General features: G+C 39.0%; 1 protein-coding gene across 2 annotated transcripts; it reads right to left on the reverse strand.

Annotated features, from left to right (window-relative positions):
• Positions 1–489: 489 nt before the first annotated feature.
• Positions 490–21562, reverse strand: LOC122657424 (protein FAR1-RELATED SEQUENCE 5-like). Of its 2 annotated transcripts, XR_006332305.1 has the most exons (3): positions 20776–21562; positions 712–1013; positions 490–623 (listed from the first exon to the last, which is right to left on the reverse strand). XR_006332305.1 is itself a non-coding variant. In XM_043852121.1 (2 exons), exons 1-2 carry the CDS (start codon positions 21355–21357, stop codon positions 831–833), a joined length of 765 nt encoding a protein of 254 aa, XP_043708056.1. In that variant the 5' UTR covers positions 21358–21562; the 3' UTR covers positions 490–830. The 2 variants fall into 2 exon arrangements, 1 of the variants encoding a protein (XP_043708056.1); XM_043852121.1 differs by having other exon boundaries at positions 490–1013.
• Between the last annotated feature and the right edge of the window lie 2049 nt (positions 21563–23611).

The following is a 23611-nucleotide window of genomic DNA, read 5'->3' on the forward strand; positions in this document are numbered from 1 at the left end:
AATTATTTTTTTCCCCAATGATTTTCAAAGTATCATCAAGGCATATGACAATGACAAATTAAATGATTTGAACTGTGAAAAAATCAGACCAACAAACTCTGCCTTCTGGCAAATAATAAGCAAACAATATCAAAATGAAATTCAGGACTATCAGTTTCAGTTTCCCCAATTAGCCTAAATATTCTTTTTATTTCATTCTCTAGGTGACCAAATACTGCTCCTGCTTTTTTCATTTTTTGATGAAAGACCGAAAACTGCGTTAGTATATATAATACAGGAGCCATTATTTTATGCCCAAAGACTAAATAGATCACAGAAAGTATTTCCCTTCATTTTGTTTTTGGGCAATTTCATCCAGACATACAGAGCATAAATATAACAGAACATATAATACAGAGTAAAGAATGTTATAGAGGGCTAAAGATATACTTATAAATATATAGCACTGAGAGTAAAATTATTTCTACTAAAAAAAACAAAAAAGAGTAATTAGAAAGCAAATGATGGATCAGCTCATAAAAGTGGAGACCAACTCCTTTATACCGGCACCCAACACAACTCCTTCTATACAAGCAGTAGAGATATCTTCAACGCAACAAATATAACAGCAAGTACTGATTCACCTGCATATACACCACATAGATGTGGTGAAGTGTATAAAACAGAAACCAACATTTGATTTTCTGCAATAAATAGGATAAAATAGAATACCTCAAGGAATTCCAACTAGTATCACCTTTGATGAAAGATGAACAAAGCACTAGTCTGTTCACAAGAGGGAAAGCTGTAGAGATAAACTCTACAAATAATGTAATGCCTATCTAGGATTTTTACGCCCTTTCAGATTCAACCTCCTTTACAGCATCAACAACATACTGGATCTTCTTTGACAGGCTCTCTGTGTGCTCGTCAATGTGTTTGAAGAGCAGCTCAAGATACTTTTTGAACGCTGCAGATCTTCGTTTCTCAAGAAGTAGCTGTTGGGAAAGTTCCCGGATCTTCTCATTGTCACTCTATAAATGCATAAAAAAAGGAAGTAAAAATATATAAAAAAAAAGAAAAAGAATGATAGCACATTACAACAATGTATGCCAAGGCATAATAGTTATGACCAGACTAGGAAAAAAAACACCCACATACACAGATCATGAAGCTTGAGCACCAGAAAAGCATGTCTTACAGAACAACAAATGAATTTGAACGGATATCATATAAAACTCATAATAGAATCTAAAGTATTGAATATGGTATTTAGTTTTAGAGGAGACCAACAAATGAATGGCATAAAAAGCATGTCAACACTCAACACTTACAAACCACATGAATTTGAGCCTCAGAAAATTTCTTTTGTTAGACATCAGTGGGGTTGGGGTTTGAAGGTGGAGATGCACTTAACATTCAAATTTATTGGAAGACAATTGCTTGCTCAGGTGGTTGGTGCCTTGCTGGTAGAGTGCAGGCTCCCAAGAGGTCACGGGTTTGATTCTCCTGTCTTCACCTTGTGCCATAAGCCACCTCTCATAGCTGTAAATCCCATTCATCAATTATATAGGTAGACCCCCCAAAAAAAAAACAAAAAAAACCAAAAATAAAATCTGTCTCCCAGTCTTTAAATCCTTTTGACTTCTATTTGTGACCTTGATTTCTTGTCTTTCGAGCTGCTGATTGAGATTGTGGCTTTTGGGGTACAAGTGAGCAAGGCTTTAACTATCCTTCCGTATCCGCCAATACTAACTGATACATATCATATCTTTATGGTACCGATATGATGTCTAAAAAAATTTGGTATGAGTACATGTAAGAAATCCCATCTTGAATATATAATCAATTGAATGCACTTGCCTCGTACTTTATTCTCCTTTTTACTTTTTTTTTTTGATAATCATTATTCTCCTTTTTACACATGATATATTTTACATATGACTTATTTATAGTGTTTTATGCTTCAAAACTGTATTTTGCATATATCCTAAGCATTTCCATATTTTTTTTAACCATTTTGATATATATTTATCATATCTTGCATCTTGCGTCTCTCCAATACGATCAGGCAATTCGTGTTCCATACTTGCCCCCCCCCTTACAACCTTATATAAAAGACTCAAAAATAGACTCCTAGACTAAAAAGGAAAAGCCTAACTCAATCCTTAACTTATTAGGTAACCTAAACTGACTAGGAAACTGAAATAATGAAGGAAATATACTCAAAACATGGCTGGAATTATAGAGTCCTAATCCAGCCCAACTTACATGACAATTAAATAGTCACATGACTACTTAACCAAGTCACATGATCACTTAAGTGATCACATGACCACTAATTACATAAAAATAAAACTATGGAATTAAAATAACTAATCCCGTATGCAACCCTATTACCCATACTTTAGGTCCATAAAAGAGACCTATTACATTGGAAACCCATGGGATCAAAGGCCCAACATGTATATAACCCAACCCTAGACTTATTCCTAAGCAAACAAACCCTACAAACCCTATTTGGTGATTAATCCGCATCACTTGGAGGCCTCAATCTGAAAGGTAGTAGTGGATTTGGGTAGTCGACACAGTTACATGCACCATCATTTCCCAAAGACATCTAGTCTCGAGTATGGTGGGTATGGTGGGCATGGCTCTTCATTGTCTCTGTTCCGCACTACTCGTGATGATGAATGAGTCACAGGGTGTGGCATCTGATAGCATCTTCTCCTTCCTAGGCCCCAACAGCAGCCATATCAGTCTGGTACACCGAGCAATGTTTATGATGGAGGCACATTGCATCTTCCCGACTCGATGATCTATATTCGGAGTTGGGGTACCTAGAGTAAGAGGATGATGAGACATATCATGTTGCTATGATGGACTTTTAGCGTTTCTTCTGACATACCACATGGCCATCTTTTATGATCAAGTCGTAGGAACAGTTTCGTCGGCAACAACAATCTTCCTCATCTTTCGAGTCCACACAGAACTCTATGTGTTATTCACATAGAATAGGAGACTAGGACGGAGGGTAGGGGACTTTTGCCCATTTGCATCTTTGAGCCAAATCTGTTGAGGAATAAAGCAAAGATGAGAGTTAGATGAAAGCTATGAATGAAGAGCTTGAACAAATTGAGAGAAAACATACATGGGATTTAGTTCCTAGGCCAGTTGACAAAAATGTAATTGACACAAAATGGGTTTTCAGATACAAACTCAATGAAGATGGTCAAGTGGTGAGAAACAAGGCAAGGTTTGTGTGCAAGGTATATGCTCAAGTAAAGGGTATTGATTTTGAGGAGACTTTTGCCCCAGTAGCAAGACTTAAGGTAATCAGCATGTTCCTAGCACTGGCAGTTCATAGGGACTTCAAGGTCTACCAGATGATGTGAGGTCTGCATTCCTAAATGGCACCTTAGAAGATAAAGTATACACAGAAACGCCTGATGGATTCCAGCTGAGAGAAGACCCCACACTTGTTTGCAAGTTGAACAAGGCTTTATATGATTTGAAACAACCTCCCAAAGCATGCTATGCCAGGTTGGATACCTACTTGTATCAATTGGGCTTCAGAAAGGGTATAGTGGACAGTAATTTGTATGTGAAGTCAGCAGTTGACAATCAGATTGTGATAGTTGTATATGTAGATGACATTATTTTTGGTTGCCATGAGGATGATAATGTAGATGGGGTTCAACTAAGAACCAGTCTACAGGAGGATCATTATATAACCATATCAATTGGCTACAGCAAAGATAACAGCAATAGAAGCGGACAAAATAAGACTGAAATTAACCAAAAAATAACCAGCAGTAGATTTAGTAACTCAGAAACTCAGATGGAGCTGGGGAACCAATCGAAGGTGGTAGGTCCTATTGGGTTGAATGAACCTTCAAAATCTCAGCCACAAGTGATGGCTAGATGCTGAGATATCAACATATCTCAGAATTAGAAGGTTAAGTTCAGATTTAGAAACTCACAGATATAATCAAACCTGGCCATTGGATTGGACTCAATTTACCATCGAAGGAAAGGTTCATTGAGGGTACTTCAGGCTCCAAATATCATCAACAATTGATGGAGGGATCTGGTGATCAGAGAGCTTGAAGTTACAGCAATAAAACTCAGATCTACAGGTGTTCTAGAGCCTTCTCAAGTTGTATAACAGCAGCAACTAATAAGAACTTGACAGAGGCTTGATTTGGGTCTTCAAAGTATACTCTCACAGTGATTAGTTGCAGTCACAGAAAATGGCACAGCAGTGTCGATCAAGTAGGGAAGGAAGGAGAAAGGGGGTAGGGGAATGGCTTTCTCAGCCTGGGTCTCTCACCCACAGCTATCCCAGCTGTTGAAACAAAGATTTACTCCCATAATCGGTGGCAACATTGCCTGAAAATTCTATTCTCCAAAATCTGCTCCTTCCTTACAATAGGGGGCCTATTGATAGCTTAGGCAAGCTTACAATACAAATAGAAACTAACTGAAAATAGAAAGCAGAGATATAGAAACTACTATAACCTAACTAAAATAGAAGGTAACTAAAATTAGAAACTACTAGAAGTGAGTGAAAAGAGAAAAGCTTCGAAGGCAAATTTGACTATAGATAACCAAGCTGAAGCTAATAAAAAACAGAAGACAAAAGCCAACAAAAGTAATGTAATCCTAGATGGGGAAAAAGCCAACTAGAACCAGAACCAGGATTTACTAGGGTTTAATGGATTGGCTAGGGTGGAATTAGATAAATAGTGAAGTTAGGGTTAGGGTTTGAGAAGGAGATTAATGTAGGGATCTAGGGTTTATAATGAATATTATGGCTAGAGGCTTGGATCGAGTTTCCCAAACAGTGAGGGGTAGATTCGGTCCAAGTTTGGGCTGCTTCTAATGGTGGAATCAGGCTGGGCAGGTTTTAGGTTATGGAAGTGATGTTTGGAGATGGAGGGATATTAGGGTTTGGCTTAGAGGGTTAGGAACAGAAGGGTTTGGGGATGGAGATTTACTTACTGGTTATTGGATGGATCCTCCTTGAACTGGTAGCAGATTTGGATAATTGAGCCATGAACCTTCAAACAATCAGCAGTAGCAAACTTGAACAAATCTGAATGCACACGAATGAGAGAGACAGTGAAGGCTATCTCAGTCTCACCTTCACAGCCTATCTCAGGACAGTGGAATGCAACAAAGCAAATTTCTTATTCATTAAATCATGGGGGGCTCAATGGAGCTCTTACATTATATAGCCTTCAAGGCTGGACATGAAATATAAATCCTAACTAGGACTAGGACTCAAAATAGGAATAGGAATGCCAACTAGGATTAGGACTCAAAACTAGGACTTCTAATTAGGATTCAGATTTGAACTTGGAATCCTAATTAGAATTACAACTCAATAAAGAATAAAACATAATAAAAACAAATAAAGCAAATACTAATCTAAATCCCCACGACTGCTGTTGGTGTAGGGATCTACCCGATGGCTAATTATGCTTCCTTACACCTGCAGCTGGTTTTAGATAGCCAGTTTACATCAAAAAGGAATTTCAAGAGAAACAATTTTAGATAAAGTCAGCAGAACAAAGGGCACTCATGCGCTCCAACAAAGCCAGAACAAGCAGAACCACCAAAACTACCAGAATAACCAAAGACAGAACAACAGAAATTTGAGGTTCAACAGAAACCAAAATTTCAACCAGAATCAGAACCAGTCACCAGGACAGAAAAGAGACGAATCAAAGGTGATCTATTACTATTGCAAAACTCCTGGACACTATGTCAAGGATTGTAGGGAACTTGCAAATCAAGAGAACACTAATAATGGACATGGTCAACCCTCCTCTAACCTAGGTAATAACCTTAGCCACAGTCTGTTCGTTTTAAATACTTTTTTTGCTTAGTGATGATAGGTGGTGGGCTGACTCGAGTGCCACTGTTCATGTCTCTAATTGCTTACAGGGGTTCGAGGAAATTGATGACACCGCAGATGCAAGGAGCTACATCCTCATGGGGAACCAGGATAAAGCAGAGATCAAAGGGATTGGATCTTTTACCTTGCTTTTAGATTATGGAGATACTTTTGTTTTAAGGGATGTCTTTTATGCTCCTACTATTAGGAGGAACCTTCTTTCAGTTTCTAAGCTTGAGAAGCTAGGTTATGACTTTGATTTTGGAAACAGTAGCTCCATTATGTTTTTGAATGGAGTGGTAGTCTTAACTGGGTGTAGGAACCATGATGCATATGAATTGAATTGTTGTGGTAAATGTTTATTTCATATAGATGCTGTACATACAAATCCTACTCATTTATGGCATCTCAGACTAGGTCATATAAATAGAAATTGCATTAGCAGACAACTCAAAGATGGTTTGTTAAAAGATGTAGAATTGGAAAGTTATCTTGATTGCAAAGCATGCACATCTGGTAAGATGACAAAGCAAAGTTTTGGAAAGAAGCCGTCAGAAGAATAGGACAAATATACACCAAACCTTTGAAGGATGAGGTTCTAGTGCCATTCCTATTATTTATTTATAGGCTTCCAGTCTCCTCAGACTGCTCTTCTATCTTCGCAGAATTCACTTGGGTCTCTTACTCACCTTCGCGTACTAGGCTTTAGTTCAGCCACATGCAAGAATAACTAAAATAGAAACTAATAGATTTAGTAACTAAGTACTACTAAGAGAATAATAACAAAATAAAATCCGATCTTCAAGTCTTATAGCAGCCGATCCTCTTTCTTGTCAAAGCTTGGATTCTCAAGTGGTCCCCACCAATGATCTTCTAATAATATTCTCACCAAGACAAAATTAGGGGCTGTGACACTATTCACGTGAACAGTAACGTGAATGGTGTTTTGGCCACTTTTTCTTCATGTTTATCCTACATCAGATGAGCTATGCAAGGACTTTGCAGAGAGGATGAAGATGAATCTGAAATTTCAATGTTGGGTGAACTTTCTTATTTTTTGGGTCTACAGATCAGTCAGATGAAAGAAGGTATTTTATATCACAAACCAAGTATTTGAAAGAAATGTTGAATTAAGTTCACTATGGAGGACTGCAAGCTTGTCAGTACACCCATGATGACTGGATGCAAGTTGACCAAAAATGATGCATCACCATCAGTTGACCACACCACTTATATGTTAATGATTGGAAGCCTTTTGTACTTGGAAGCTAGTAGACCAGATATCTTGCAAGTTGTGTGTATGGTAGCAAGATTTCAGGCAGGGCCCAAGGAGACACATGTGGCAGCTGTGAAGAGAATTTTTAGGTACTTGAAAGGGTACCAATGAGTATGGCTTATGGAATCCCAAGACCAAAGACTTCACATTGTCAGCATTCTTAAATGCAAATTAGGCTAGAGATGTGGATGACAGGAAAAGCACTTGTGGAGGTGCATTTTATTTGGGGAGTAGCTTGGTGGCTTGGCATAGTAAGAAGCAGGACTCAGTGTCCCTCTCTACATCAGAAGCTGAGTACATTGCAGCCACATCTTGTCGTACACAAGTACGCTGGATGAAGCAAATGTTAAAGGATTTGAGAATTGAAGTTAATAAGCCTGTAGTGATCTATTGTGACAATCATAGTTGTCATGGCGTCCTGGCGCTGGAGAGGGTTGCATGGCGACCTACGCCATGGCGTCCCTCTTTGATTTCTTCTTCCTGTCTCTCTTTCCCTCTTCGATTTCTTCTTCCTGTCTTCGATTTCTTCTTCCCTCTTCGATTTTTTCTTTCCCTCTTCAATTTCTTTCGATTTCTTCTTTCCCTCTTTGATTTCTTCTTCGATTTCTTCTTCCTGTCTTCTTTCCCTCTTCGACTTCTTTCGATTTCTTCTTTCCCTCTTCGATTTCTTCTTCGATTTCTGAATTTTCTTCTTAAAACTTGAGAAACAATAGAGAAAAAATAAAACATGGCTTGAGTATACATCTATTAACACATTAAAAATAGAGAAAATAAAAAATAAAACATGGTCGACATGCTCGCCACGGCAACGCCATGGTGGGCGACATGTCGATATATCGACGTGACACCCCTCCACCGACTTGGATCGCCATGACGCCGTGACAACTATGGTAACAATACCAATGCAATCAATATCTCAAAAAATCCAGTGATGCACTCAAGGACCAAACATATTGCCATCAAATATCATTTTTTGAAGGTCAATGAAGAAGCAGTGAGATTGGAGTTTGTTCCCATAGTAAAACAGTCAACAAATATTTTCACAAAGCCATTAACCAAGGAGCAGTTTGAATTTCTCACACAAAAGTTGGGAGTGGTCATTCTTCCCAAGCACTAAGGTACATAGGGGCAGGGGGAGCAGTTTACTATAGACTTGCTCCCATATTGGACTCAAGGGGTGTTCATTTGCATCCCTTTTGTATTTTTGTCAAAGGGGGAGAGAGAATCCTCATTACTATATGGGGTGATAAAAGTCCCAAGTTGGGCAAGAGTTTGGAGTGTCTATTGATAAGGGGAGGTAGCTCAAAATTTGTACTGTCAGATAGTTGAGGAAAGGGTTGCCAAGAACTCCAAAGGGAGATTGTTGAGTATATGTTGTCATTGCCGGCAACCCTGTTGAGGTGGTTAGTATGGTGGTAGTGTCTGTTTTGGCTGTGAGAATATGCATGTTTAAAGCAGTAGTGAAAAGGCAGTGATAGTGTAACCAATCATGGTGGTGAATGGGACCCATAGTGTATGTTGGAAGTGTACATGGACATGAGGTAGGTGCATCAGGGGCAAATTGGTAATCTCAGTGGCAAGTAGCAACACAGGGGCAATATCCTAATCTCATTTTTAGTTGATTTGGCAAGGCCACGTATCAGTTGAGACAGCATGAAGCTGAGGTGGAAGCTTGAAGTGCAGTCATAGGGTTAAGCTGGCGAAGGGGCCTCGGCCTAGGCCACAACACTAGGCTACGCAGCCACAGGGTCATGCACATGATAGTAAATCCTTGGCCGTCCGAATTGACATTTTTTTCTTTTTACAAATAGTAGGTGTGCTCGGATAAGTGCCAAGGTGGTTTCTAAATGAGCCAAGTGATCCTCCCATGTGGTGCGTCACGACAAATGCCGATCGCACGGCTCAGAGAGATCGCGTGATCCACGATCGATGATGATGCATCTGATACAATCGTGTAGCCTAGATTTTGTCCGAAGTCTTGAGATTCTGATCTGAGGGCTCCGCCTTGCCTGCGATTTAGTAGTGCACAAATGCACTGTATCAGCCCCAAAGATTCCAATTGAAGCCTCTCTCAGTGGCCAAACTTTGATAGGCCATCTCTCTCTCATCCCTTGGCTAAATGGAATGATTCATGTTAGATTGTTTTCTTTGTCTGAAGGACTACTCAACGAAATAGATAGAAGCAAGAGAAAAATATGAAGTGAGGAGAAATTAAAGAAGAAAGGAGTTAGAGCTTGATACCTTGCATCAACATCCTCCACCAACCTTGGGAAAGCATTGAAGACTGCATTAATGGAGATTTCATTGTTGGTAGTGAGTAAATGATCAAACATTGAAGGCAAGCATGAATTGAAGAGAAAAAGGTGAAAAAAAAAAAAGGAGATTGTGTGGTCCTCCCCAATCCTAGTGTACACTTTAACAGTCAAGTTCCTCAGACTGAGAGGGAGTTGAAGATTCCAGTGAACAATGGAAGCTTCTCAGAAGCATCTCAGGATACCAGAATAATTTACAAGGTAAGGTTGTGCATTCTCTATTGTTTTGTAACTCAGTTTTTATTCCATGTTCTTAGATGCATGCTATTTAGGTTGTTTATGTTGAAAGCCTAAAATAGTTGGGGTAAAATTGTAGAGCATTGTTATAAGCTCATATTTACTTTTTTGAAAGTGTTGTTCAGTGGGTGTTGGACACTGGGAGTGGATGCTATTATTTATACTAGCATTATAATGCCCTCTCAATTCTATGCTAGGAAAATTGGGTGTAGTAGCTTCCAGTTGTAAGTGCAACTAAAGTAGTGTATTGAGTAGATATAAAGCCCTTACAGGCACTACTCCGGGGACGTAGGCATCTTGCTGAACCTCGTAAAAATATCTGTGTTGTGGGCATACTCTCTGTTTGCATTTGTGGAGATAGAAGTGATTGTAAGCAGAATGTGTGTACACACTTGATAGAGCCTTTGATAGTCAGGCTGGGGTATGTACATGAATGTGTGGTTGTTTGTGCTTAGTGCCAACAGAGATTGTCATTGTTAGTGAGTGAGGAATAGAACCAGAAGAAAATTGGATCACTAATTCATGGCCCCCTTTTCAGTGACTGCCATAGATCAACAGGGAGGTCATATGCCATAGAGTCAGTCCATTACTAGCCTAAAAAGTCCAACCAATCGATGTACCGGTTGACCGGTTTCTACCCGGTCGATGCTTCCTGAGGACAGTGTTGTCTTGTACCCTAGTTTGGCACATCCCACGAATTCAAGGGAAATTTACATGGGCATGCAGTCGGAATTGGACTTTGCTCAAAACATGAAAGTTGTAGCTCTCTGAGTCTAGCTTCATATGAAAAAAAAAAGAACCAGGTCAATCCAAGCTCTAGAGAGTGAGTTATGTCCATTTCGCTGAGAGGTGGTCAGGACAGACTGTCTGGCGGTCGGATTGTACACAAGCACTGGCTTGTCAACAATTGATGATGCAGTTGGCAGGTGATCGACCGGTTCGTCAAAATGGCCTAATAGAGGCTATAAAACAAGCAACTTTCAACGGCTATTTTCATGTGATCAACCGGTTGACGAGGCGGTAAAAAGGGAGTACCAGTACACAAGGCTCGCTCCCACAGCATTACCCCTGCTTCGCGGAGAGGCTGTTTCCCGACTCGAACCCATGACAACTAGGTCGCAATGGAAAAAGCAAACCGTTACACCGAGGTCTGCCTTCGATTAGTCGACGAAGCAATATTGGGCAAAAAATAGAGCCATTTGAGACTCCTTTAGGTCATTCTTTTAGCCATTCACCTATACATTTTGGGAGAGTTTCTATAAGACTTCTGTCACTTCATTGGTACATCTTTCTAGGGTTTTAAAATCTTATTGAGAATCATTAATTCATTATGCCCCTGTTTGTTTGACGGAGAGGATGGGGTAGGAATGTTGTGGGACTGGGTCCACAATGTAATAGGTTTGGGAATAGGGGTGGGATTTTTATTTATTCCATGAACAGTAACCAAAGTCCTTTGTTTTTTGTGTGACTTTGGATAGCATAAGGTTGGGATTTTCAAGTGCCACATCAACAGATAAAGCATTTAATGTTATTCCCTGAGCTTTTGTAAGTTCACCACCCCAGGTTAAACAAACAAGGTTGGGGTGGGATTTTGAAGTGCCACATCAGCACTTTCCCACCCCAATTCGCCCACCCCACCTAAGTCCCCGTCAAACAAACAGGGCCTATAGAGCTTTCATCTTGCATATCTTACCTTGTAGATATCTTGTGCTTTCTCTTGTATATTCAGCTATTGAACCATTATTGTAATTTTGAGTGGAAATACTCAAACACTCTTCAAAGAGAGTTGTCGTCGTTGGAGATTGGAGAATCTCCATTGCTGTAAGGTTTGAGTATGAGCCTAAACAATTGGGTTATTAGTGATCCTAAGAAAATACCAAGATTGAGTGTGAACCGAAACACTAGGGTTGATTGTGAGCCTGGGAAAACAATTGCCAGAAGGCTTGATCAATATCGTTTGGAAATTGATCACACAATGGAAAGTCTAAGTGTGTGAGTATCACTTGGTAGTGGATGTAAGCAAGGTGGCCAAACCACTCTAAATCTGATTGTCACTATCCTAGTCTCTTTCCCCCTTTCACACTTATTTTATTTGTAGAACTTTAAAACAATAGCATTCATCCTTTGTTTTGGTAGTTAAGTTTTAATTTGCAATTCATAATCCGCCATACCCAAGTCACCCCCTCTCGTTGATGCAGATTTATCACCAAACTGGGCTTCTTTGCTTAGGATAAGTCTAGGGTAGGGTTAATATACATGTTGGGCCTTTGATCCCATGGGTTTTCTATGTAATAGGCCACTTTTATGGGCCTAAAATATGGATAATTAGATTGCATACGGGATTAGTTGTTTTAGTTCCATACTTAGTTTTATTTTGGTGTTTTTGTTCATAAATTGAACCATTTTGATGCAAATCCAAGCACCCGTAAGAAGAAGAAGCCCTAAGATTAAGGCCTAGTATTTTGAGCCTTAGTTTATTACTTAGTTCATTTCAGCTTTAGTTTTTCCCATACTTAGTTTATTTTTCAGTTTAAATGTAACTTAAATTGAACCGGTTCAGCCTTGGTTCAATTTAATTGAATTAATCCTATTGGTTGTTAGGTTCTTATTCCCTATTGATTACTTAGGAATCTTTTAAGTTTTTAGTTTTAATTAAAGTATCACACCCCTTCCACGATTTATGTGAAGGAGGTATTTAAATTGTATTAGGATTTGGGCCTATGGCCATATTATAAATAATAAAATCGTGGGAGGCTCCCCCATAATTCAGAGTTTAAAATTTTTCATTTTCTGTTGCTGCCCTTGTTGCTGCTGCGTTGCTCCTTTGAGAGTACTGCCTTGTGTTGTAATATCAAGGTGAAGGGATTGGTGGATCTCCAATCGACTCTTTGCGTCTAGTAGACCGGGAGGACCTTCTTCTCAACTCCTAGCATCCTGTAAGGGGAGAAGTCATCTTCAATCTTCATGAGCTGCTGCCATTGAAGGTTCAGTCTTCAAGTAAATATTTTACAGATTTCTGCAGACAACCTTCTTCTTCTAATCCTCTAATAGGATCCTTTTCCTATTTAGAGCTACATTAAATTGGTATCAGAGACATGGATGAACATGGCAATCCGGTGCTGCCACAACCACCCGATCCTATGGCAGCAATGTTTAAGATGTTTCAGAAGTTCACTGCTGACCAAAAGGCTATATTTGAAGAGATCAGAGCTAACCAGAGGACTATCACTGAAAGGTTGCACTTGATTGAGCAACGACAAGTTACTCCTCATAGGGGAATCAACATTACCCTAGATGAGGACAGATATCAGGTCCAATCCCAAGTTCACCAACCTCATAGAAGGCACAGGGAAGACAGGGATAGGCACAAGGATTACAAAGAAGACATGTATAGAGATTACAAATTTACATTGCCAAAGGAAGTTGAGAGAGCACAAGTTGAAGATAAAGCTGAAGTGGCAGTGAATTGTGATGAAAAGAAAGAGACAGCCCCTATAGCTTCAAATATGGAAAGTCGACATGTAGAAGACCCTACTGAAGTGGTCAATGTCGAAGAAATCAAAGAAGACAAAGCGGAAACAACAGAAGATGAAGAGGTGGTTGAGAACACTTCACAGGAAGGCAATGACCTTCAAGATGCTGTTCTTGAAAAGGTGAAGCTTGTGTCTCAAGTATTAGATGCGAAGGTTGCTAACACTGAAGACTCTATGGACAGGACATTCACAGTTGCTGCTGATTCAGAAAACGAACACATAGAGTTTGTTATGCCACCATGGTTCTTTAAAGAGAGAGCTCCACGCCTTGGAGATTTTATCCCCAATGTTCCTGCTTCACCGAAATTCTGTTTGGGGATGGTCAAAGCTGATGATCACATGTTGATTCCCCCTCATCACTACAAAATTCGAGGACGAATTTTTTCAAGTTGGGGAGAGTTGATGCAGATTCATCACTAAATAGGGCTTATTTCTTTAGAAATAGGCCTAGGGTTGGGTTATATACATGTTGGGCCGTTGTTCCCAAGGGGTTTTTATGTATTAGGCCACTTTAATGAGCCTAAACTAGGGGTATGTAGGTTGCATATGGGATTAACTTAATATTTAGTTTATTTTCCTGTTTTTAGATTGAACCGGTTTAGAATTGGTTGCATCCAATTGGTTCAATTGGTCTAATTTAAGTGAAGTATTCCTATTGGTTAATAAGTCTTTATATCCTATTGGCTAATATGGAATCTTCTTTTAAATTAGTTATTTTAAGTTAGATATCTTTTAACTTAAGTTAGTAGGGTTAAATAGGTCTTTCACTGTTTTAAATTAGTTAAGTTAGATTAAATCTCTTCCTTCCACGATTTTTGAAGGAAAAGACTTTAAATTGTACTAGGACTTGGCATAAAGCCATCTTATTAATATAGTAAATCGTGGAGGGCTCCCCCACAATGAAATTTGAAAAAAAAAAGACTGTTTCTGCTACTAGCCGATTGCTCCTACTGTTCCTGCTCCTTTATGAGTGCATCCACAATGAAATTTGAAAGAAAAAAAGACTGTTTCTGCTACTAGCCGATTGCTCCTACTGTTCCTGCTCCTTTATGAGTTCATCCTTGTGGATTTCAAAGTGGATAGGGTGGGTGGATTCCTGCGACTCCTTGCATCGAGAAAATCGGGAGGTTCCTTCAATTGTGAAGCTGCTGCCGGTGGATTCCAGTGGTTAGTTTGAAGTTTAAATTCTGTTTTTTTTTTCATTCATCCTCCCTCCCAATCATTCCCCTTTTATTTTATTTCAATCCCATCGATTCCCTTAAACCCTAGATCATCTAGGTTACATTAAACCTTCATCCATTATCAGAATTCAATCAGATTCCAACTGCAGCCCCTTCATACCACTACCTATACTTGATCCCAAGCTGCTGCCTTATTTGTCTCTCAAACCCTAAAATCCCCCAACTCCATTAAACCCCAAAAATCCTAAAATTCCAGAATCAATACTTCTAACCATCAAAAACCTCCCATACTTGGATCGAACCCTCCCCTCCTTACCTGGAAAATTTGACCCTAACCCTAGCCCTAAACTCCCATTAAAAACCCTAATTTCAACCTAAATTCTAAATCCCAAAACCCAAAACCCTAACCCTAGAGTTTCAGAGTTTCAATTTCTGTTTAAACCTATTCCAAACCTATTCCATTAGCTTCCTTTTGACCTGCACATCATTACTAAATAAAACCCTAGCTCAAATACCTCATCCTAACCCTAATTCTGCCCTAGTTTACCTATTCTGTCCATTCGAACCAGCAGTCCATTGAGATTCTGTTGTTTGGCCTCTAATAGAATCCTTAGTTGATGCAGATTCATCACCAAATAGGGCTTATTTCTTTAGAAATAGGCCTAGGGTTGGGTTATATACATGTTGGGCCGTTGTTCCCAAGGGTTTTTTATGTATTAGGCCACTTTAATGAGCCTAAACTAGGGGTATATAGGTTGCATACGGGATTCGCCTAATATTTAGTTTATTTTCCTGTTTTTAGATTGAACCGGTTTAGAATTGGTTGCATCCAATTGGTTCAATTGGTCTAATTTAAGTGAAGTGTTCCTATTGGTTAATAGGTCCTTATATCCTATTGGCTAATATGAAATCTTCTTTTAAATTAGTTATTTTAAGTTAGATATCTTTTAACTTAAGTTAGTAGGGTTAAATAGGTCTTTTACTGTTTTAAATTAGTTAAGTAAGATTAAATCTCTTCCTTCCACGATTTTTGAAGGAAAAGACCTTAAATTGTACTAGGACTTGGCATAAAGCCATCTTATTAATATAGTACATCGTGGAGGGCTCCCCCACATTGAAATTTGAAAAAAAAAGACTGTTTCTGCTGCTGGCCGACTGCTGCTGCTGTTCCTACTCCTTTGTGAGTGCATCCTTGTGGATTTCAAGGTGGATAGGGTGGGTGGATTCCTGCGACTCCTTGCATCGAGACGATCGGGAGGTTCCTTCAATTGTCAAGCTGCTACTGGTGGATTCCAGTGGTTAGTTTGAAGTTTAAATTCTGTTTTTTTTCATTCATCCTCCCTCCCAATCATTCCCCTTTTATTTTATTTCAATCCCATCGATTCCCTTAAACCCTAGATCATCTAGGTTACATTAAACCTTCATCCATTATCAGAATTCAATCAGATTCAGACTGCAGCCCCTTCATACCACTACCTATACTTGATCCCAAGCTGCTGCCTTATTTGTCTCTCAAACCCTAAAATCCCCCAACTCCATTAAACCCCGAAAACCCTAAAATTCCAGAATCAGTACTTCTAACCATAAAAAACCTCCCATACTTGGATCGAACCGTCCCCTCACCTGGAAAAGCCCTAAACTCCCATTAAAAACCCTAATTTCAACCTAAGTTCTAAATCCCAAAACCCAAAACCCTAACCCTAGAGTTTCAAAGTTTAATTTCTGTTTAAACCTATTCCAAACCTATTCCATTAGCTTCCTGTTGACCTGCACATCATTACTAAATAAAACCCTAGCTCAAATACCTCATCCTAACCCTAATTCTGCCCTAGTTTACCTATTCTGCCCATTTGAACCAGCAGTCCATTGAGATCCTGTTGTTTGGCCTCTAATAGGATCCTTTTCCTATTTAGAGCTACATTACCTACCAAATCCCATCGATCCCCATTAAACCCTAAATTTCCTATCCAGCCTTATTCCCTCCATCACTCTCATCCAAACTTCATCCACAGCAGCCTTACCACCTCTCCTACACTCAACAGTAACCCCTGCCCCATTCCTTCACCAAACCCTAGAATCCCCCTCACCTCCATTAAAACCTAAAACAACCTAAAACCTGCCCAAGCCTAACCAGCCATCAAAAACCCCCCATATTTGGATTGAACATCCCTCTCCCTATTTGGGAAACTCAATCCAAACCCTAGACCTAACCCTCCACTACAAACCTAAATCTCATCACTTTCTCCTTTCCCAAAACCCGAAACCCTAACCCTAATTTTCTGAATTTTAATTTTTTAATTAAACATTATTCAAACCTTCACTGTTAGCTTCCTCTAGGCCTGCCTAACTTTACTAAATAAAACCCAACCTCATTACCCTAAACCTAACCCTAATTCTGACCCAATTCCCCAATTTTGCCCCAATCAGCCAGCAGATTTGTGAGATCCTGAATTACCCGGCTCCTAGTAGACCCTTGTCTATCTAGGACTACATTACGTTTCAACCAATGGTTCAATTTAAACGATTTTAGTAGTTTTCTTTTAAGTGTTTACTAGACTGGATTAGGACTCGGTTTTAAGTCTATTTCAGTAGTTTAAGTTACCTAGTAGGTTAAGGATTAGGTTAGACCTTTCCTTTTCAGCGTGAGGGTCTATTTTTTAGTCTTTTTTATAAAGTTGTAAGGGGGGCAAGTATTGAGCACGAATTTTGATAATGAAAAAGCTTTTTTCTGCTCTCCTCCATTGAAGATTTGTCTTGTGTTTGATTAGGGCTGGTGAGATCAGTGTTTGATCCGATTGACACGTTGCGGTGGGAAGCCCGGGTGGTTCGTTGAAGGAATCGGTGTTTGATCTGATTGACACCTTGCGGTGGGAAGCCCCGATGGTTTGTTTTGGTTCTCTTTGCATCCCCATTACTGTTCTACAGTCAAGCAATCTGACATCAAGGCCTTCTTAATCAACCAGGGAAAGCTCGTAGTGACATGACTATTGAGGAAAAGATTGGAACTGCAGAAATATAGAAGGGAATGCTCTTTTCAAAGATGAGAAACTTCAGGAGTACTTATGATTTATTATCCCATCCCTAACCTAGTATATTTGGGTTTCCATTGTTCTCTTGATTTCCCCATATGTTTTACTTCCCATGGTTCTCTTGGTTTCCCTATACGTTTTATTGCCCATTGTTCTCTTGGTTTCCCCATGTGTTTTATTTCCCATTGTTCTCCTGGTTTTACCCTAAAACTGAATCACCTTTTGACAAAGATTTGGTAAATCTAATGCCTCAACCCTAACTTCAAACCCTAGACTCAACCAAGCCCTAACCCTAATTTGGCCAAAATTCCCAATTTTAGCCTACCCGAGTTTACCAGTTCATAGTAGATCCTGGCTATTGGCTTCTAGTTGATCTCCTACCAATCTAAAACTACATTACTCTTGGGTTGCCTACGGTCCTGACATTATCCACAAAGTTCTAGCTCCTCCTGCTCTACTACATGGCAGATATTAGATTTATTAAAAAGGCACTTTGTAAGTGACCCCAGCAAAACCATTCCACTCTTTTTCTATTCATAACTTAAGAGTATATATATGAATTGCTTATACAGACAATATGAATTGATATCTGCAAATGACAATGATACCATAATGTAGAAAACCATGAGGGAAACCCTTTGGTTCCCACCATGCAATCATTTAGCAAATCAATTGCATACTCACATCTAAAAAAGAGCACCCCAGTGCACAAGGCTCACGCTACTGTAGGGTCCGGAGGGGCAAATGTACACAGCCTTGCCCCCTGCTTCGCCGGAGAGGCTGTTTCCAAATTTTGAACCAACAGGTTGCAATAGCACAACTTTAACCGCTGTGCCAAGGCTTGCCCACTGAATAGCTTATAAGCCAACACCTATCACTGAGGACAATAAATTTGAGCACCAGAAGGTTGAAGAAAAGAAGCCCGAAAGCTCCTAGGGAAACGAGTGGCTATAAATATAGTATGTGGCAATTGTGGTTCACATCTAAGTCAGAAGAAAATACTCAATGGAGAACAAGAATTCCATTAGGTCTCATCTTTGAATTTGACGCTCTTATGAATTAGGAGGTAAAAGGGAAAGTTATATAAACCTCATAAACTAAACTCAACGTATGAATATTAAACCCTTTAAATGATAACAAATGCCGTCTAGCAGAGTTCAACAACGTTTTCTCAAATTCCAAAATTGTATCAATCTATTTTCTTTAAAGCATTTAACAGTGTGAGAACTCAAGTGTGGAACTCAACTTTCTATTCTGTTTATTACAGTAAGTGTTCAGTACTCCAAGGCCCCTTAAGCAGGCCATTCAAGTATAGTTTCTGTATTTGCTAAAACTTTCATACAAGAGTAAAAAGTCCATAATTCATGACTCTCCAACATAGCATAGATGGAATGATACAGATGATATATCAATAGAATGGATAACTACTAACTCATTGGCTTCTCCTGATTAAAACAACGTTATGGTCCTTACATGCCTATTTAAAATCTTGCAATTGTGGTCCTGAACTACTTTGGGCTTGTTAGCCATGTTGGGCAATTTTGTATCCCTTTTTAGTCCATTATTTATTATCATTTTATTCCTGAAACAGTGCTACTCGAGGTCTTTTCTTTTATTTTTCAGGTTTAGAGTTAGTTTGGACTAATTGGAGAATAAAGAGGAATAAAGCTAGAAGAAGCCCAAAAAGAGCAACATCAGCCCAAGCCCATAAAGGGAACCGATTTTTCAAACCCATATGAAAATCGTATTTGATCAGCCCAAGATCCCTCTTGCTCAAGTTGCCAACGAATTTGGAAGATCCTCTCTCCCTAGAAACGATTTTGATGATTCCCTACCTCCCATATTTGACTTTGTGCTATTTTTGGGATGAGATTTGGAAGATTTGGTCAATCTTGGTGGAAGATTAGTTGGTGATTTTGACTTTCCAAAGAAGAAGAATCCAGAATATCAAGAATTTCCCAAGCAAGGAAAGATCTTTGAGTTTCTAATTTGTTGGGAGATTTGGATTTCCCAAAGAAGGCAAGAAAGCTCCACGATTTTCTCTTCCTCCCTCCATCAATTTTGGGTCTTTCCCTCCTCCATAAAAGGACCAGTTCCCCCCTTGGGAGGACTCATTCATTTCTCTCTCTCTCTCTCTCTCTCCCAACGAGTTGGCTCTTTGGCCAATTCTTCTTCCTCTTTTGATTTTTTTGGCTTAGCTCTCTTATGTAATTTTGATTGCGCTTATGTAATTTTTAATTCTTAGTTTTATTTCATTGTTATTAGAGAAAATAGCTCTCCAGAATTTTATTTCCCTTCCCCTTAGATCATATGTGTAATTTTCTTTAAGGAATTTTTGTAAGTTGTTCTTCTTTATTGGATGCTACAATTAAGTGATGGGGCTAGAGTGATGGGAGTTTTCTTCTTTCATTCTCAGCTAAGTACTTCTATCCTCTTTAACTTTCTTAGTTTAATTTTGATGTCTCTTCCATTGCTTCTTTCCTTTAATTTTTCCATGACCAACTAATTTCCCCACTTAGGGATAGGATGAAGCCATGAGATAAGGAAGAACCAATGGTGTTCATAGCTTTATGTGATTCTTGAGTGAGCATTAGTAGATAAATATGTGTAATGTCCACATTATTCATGTCATCCGTCTATCGTATGCGTAATTGTCTACTTGTCCATATAAAATTCTGCTTATGTTTAATCTGCCATGTTCGTATGCAAGGTGATTGTCATTCATAGGAAATGACTGATTTAGTATCACTTATCTCCTATGTCTTGGACCTACTATTCATGCCATCTAAGGGCTTTGTTTTTAATTGCTATGTCCTATCATTAGTTTGACCAATTTCTCTTGGTGGATTCCTTACCCCTAAGTGCTTTTCTCAATCCGTTAGTCTCTTGTTTAGTTTATCTTTAGTTATTTTCTATTTTTAGTCTTCTAATTAGTTTAGCATACTCATCCATTAAATTGGTGTGCTCTGCCCAAGTGGAAATTGAATTAAACTCCTCCCCGTGTTCGACCCGTAACTATGATCGACTCATGCGCTTGCGGTATTAATTCAAACAAGCTACCTTCTATATTTATATATTAGGTTTAGGCATGACACGTCCAATACTGCATCTCTACATGACAAGCAATAAGCAATGAACATAGAGAAAAATCACACATATCACAGCAATCAAACATGTAACAGAAAGGAAAAATTGCAAAGGCTAGGCATATATTGATGAATGGATTGGTCAATGACAGCTGCTCGTATAACATTTTCACACCAATTAACTTAGAATATGAAGAATCTAAACATAATTTAACAATATATAAAAGGGAAAAAACTAACCGGAAATGGACCACATATGGAAGTCTTTCGACCTCCAAGAATAATCAGTGGATGACTGTGCTCCTTCACAAATCTTGAAATAACCCATTTCCCTGAACTTAGTTTTTTTGCAGCCATCATTGCCTTGCAACCTACCCTCGTGGTTGCCCGGGGCTTTGATCCATCCTTATTACGCTTATCAGCTGCTCGGAAACCCTCTTTGTTACACACGAATTCCCGAGCAATAACAGAACGGTCACGCCTCGAGCGACCAAGTCTGCTCCAGCGGATGACAAATCCCACACGATCGGCATATGCAGAATAGAATGCATGCACAGCTGTTTCAGATTCAAACTCCATACCCACTCTTGGTTCATTTGGGTCCCCTTCACTAACAACTAATTCCCTTCCTGAAGTACTCTCAGTGTTCTTTCCAATCTCCTCATCCTGGTGAACCTCCCCTTCAACAGAACTTTTAATCATTTCGTTGTCTGGACCCGCTGGAACCTCCATATCTATGGAATTGATCAACTCCCTCCTATTAACATAAACATCAAAACCAAAACCCACTTCGACGCCACAGTTTATACCATTATCTTCCATACCCGCAAAAGATTTCTACAAATTAGAATGACCCATTGTTTCTGATGAACTGTTGGTTTACCCACAAGAATGATTGTTCATAGAAATTTCAACCGCGTCCCATCTTCGCATTTCTAAGTTCAAACCAGGAATTAACACTGAAAGCCCCAGAATCAATAACAGTAGAATCTAGAAGCAAGAAGGAACATATAAATCACATAGATAACAAATAATTTAAAGAAATTGAAGAAAAATAATCAGAATTTTTGTCTGTGTCGTTTGTGGATGGATTTCAAGAACAAGTTTCAGTTTCAGCTACGTTTGACAATAGAAAAAAAAAATTTAATTGCACAAAAGAGAAAGGCATACAGGATTTTGACAACGGTCCTTGCCGATCTGGATTTGAGAGATTTCGAACGCCGATGGATGCAAAGCGAAGGAAAAGATTGATCGGAAAGCGTCTTCTTGCCGGCCCACGGCTTTAGTTGGGTAGAGAAGTCTCTTTCGGGGATTGGGTAGAGATACAACCGGGTGTGTACCAAAACGTATGTCACCTTCAGTGATTGCACCACGTCTCTAATTCCATGGGACCCACTTGGGCAGGAACATATAGATGGGTATCTCTTGGGGGTGGCAATGATTCTGCCGTCTGTATTCTGATCTGATGTGGTCAATTCAAACGTGGGATAGATAAAAGACACCTAAGATTGTATTAACGGTGTGAATGTCTTCCGTCTCCCGACTACCGAATATCGTATACCGACATGGTTCTAAGTATCGGTATCGTATCGCCCGTATAAGATGATACGGATCAGTTTTGCAAATTACTAATACTAATATCGTGTCAATACCGTATAAGAAGCACAGTACGAACAAAAGGTAAAATGGTCAGAAAACTCATTTTAAAGGAGATTCAGAGGTAATTCTATTCAATACAGCCGATCCAGGCCGATACCATATCAATTTTGCAGGTTACCGATACCCGTTCCGATACCGTGCACTAAAATCATGTATACCGATATCATTTATGTATCAAATTATCTATATCAAACCATATAGAATAAATTTGGTATGGTGTTAGTATGAGATACCTATATTGAGTCGGTATTCGGTATGTACGATATGGACATAATTTAAAAAATACACCATACCATATCGATATCATACTAAATACTTGTACCGAATAATATCGAATCGATTCGATAAGATATCGGTATGGAATATATGTGTAATATACCATACTGAAACCGTACCATTATCCCGAAACCATACCGCTGATATTCAGCATGTACGATATGGATATAGTTTAAAAAATACACCATACCATATCGATACCATATTGAATACCTGTACCGAATAATATCGAATCGACTTGATACGATATCGATATGGAATATATGTGTAATATACCATACTAAAACCGTACCATTATCCCGAAACCATACCGATTGATAATTTAATATCCATAATTGTACTAGTAAACATGCATTTGGGCACCTTTGTTATATATCAGCATGTTGTGACAAATCTTTTAGTGACAAATCTTTTAGTTACTTATTCTACCCTTCATTTTTATCTAAAATTTCATTCTTTAATTCTTAATCTTTATGTTCATTTTTGTGATAATTTCATAATCTTAGGTACCCTTATTGTTTATTATTATTACTATTTTTAATTTTTAATTAGTGTAAAATCTTCAATTACCTCTTCCCCGTGGCCGTGGAAAGCCAAACTCTTCAGTTCCAAAGAGAACGAACCGAAGATTTCTCTCAGAGACTTCACTCTGCTTCAATCAAAGTTTGTTTCATCCTCAAACAAGGAACTGAGGAGATCGGAGATGGAAGATTAGTGCTAGAAAGTTGGAACCATTCGCAGAACTCTTGAGTTCCTCTTCGAAGAGAAGGAACGGAAGGATTTCTCTCAGAGACTTCACTCTACTTCAATCAAAGTTGATCCTCAAACAAGGAACTAAGGAGATCGGAGATGGAAGAGTAGTGCTAGAAAGTTGGAACCATTCGCAGATTTTTTTGTTTTTGCAACTTGAACCATTCGCAGATTAAATCAGTGGTGTCGATTGCAATGTCGATTATTACTGCTATTCCACCTTTTTAGGGTTGGTACCCATTCTCGCTTCTTAGGGTTTCAATTTTGATTCATTTGTTCAAAATTCTGAATTTTTTCTGTTACAAGTTCACAATTCAATAAGTTCTGATTCCGATCGCAGGTTCTCCTTGGAGACATGGGTGCTGGGAAGTCAAGCCTCGTCTTGCGCTTC

The sequence above is a fragment of the Telopea speciosissima genome, chromosome 4, assembly GCF_018873765.1.
Source record: "Telopea speciosissima isolate NSW1024214 ecotype Mountain lineage chromosome 4, Tspe_v1, whole genome shotgun sequence".
NCBI lineage: Eukaryota > Viridiplantae > Streptophyta > Magnoliopsida > Proteales > Proteaceae > Telopea > Telopea speciosissima.

Excerpts from the sequence above, each read along its gene's own strand:
- LOC122657424 (XM_043852121.1), bottom strand. The coding sequence starts at position 21,357 with ATGGAAGATAATGGTATAAACTGTGGCGTCGAAGTGGGTTTTGGTTTT. Across the intron at positions 1,014-20,775 it reads CCATATGTGGTCCATTTCCG|AGTGACAATGAGAAGATCCG; the intron begins GTTAGTTTTTTC and ends ATGCATTTATAG.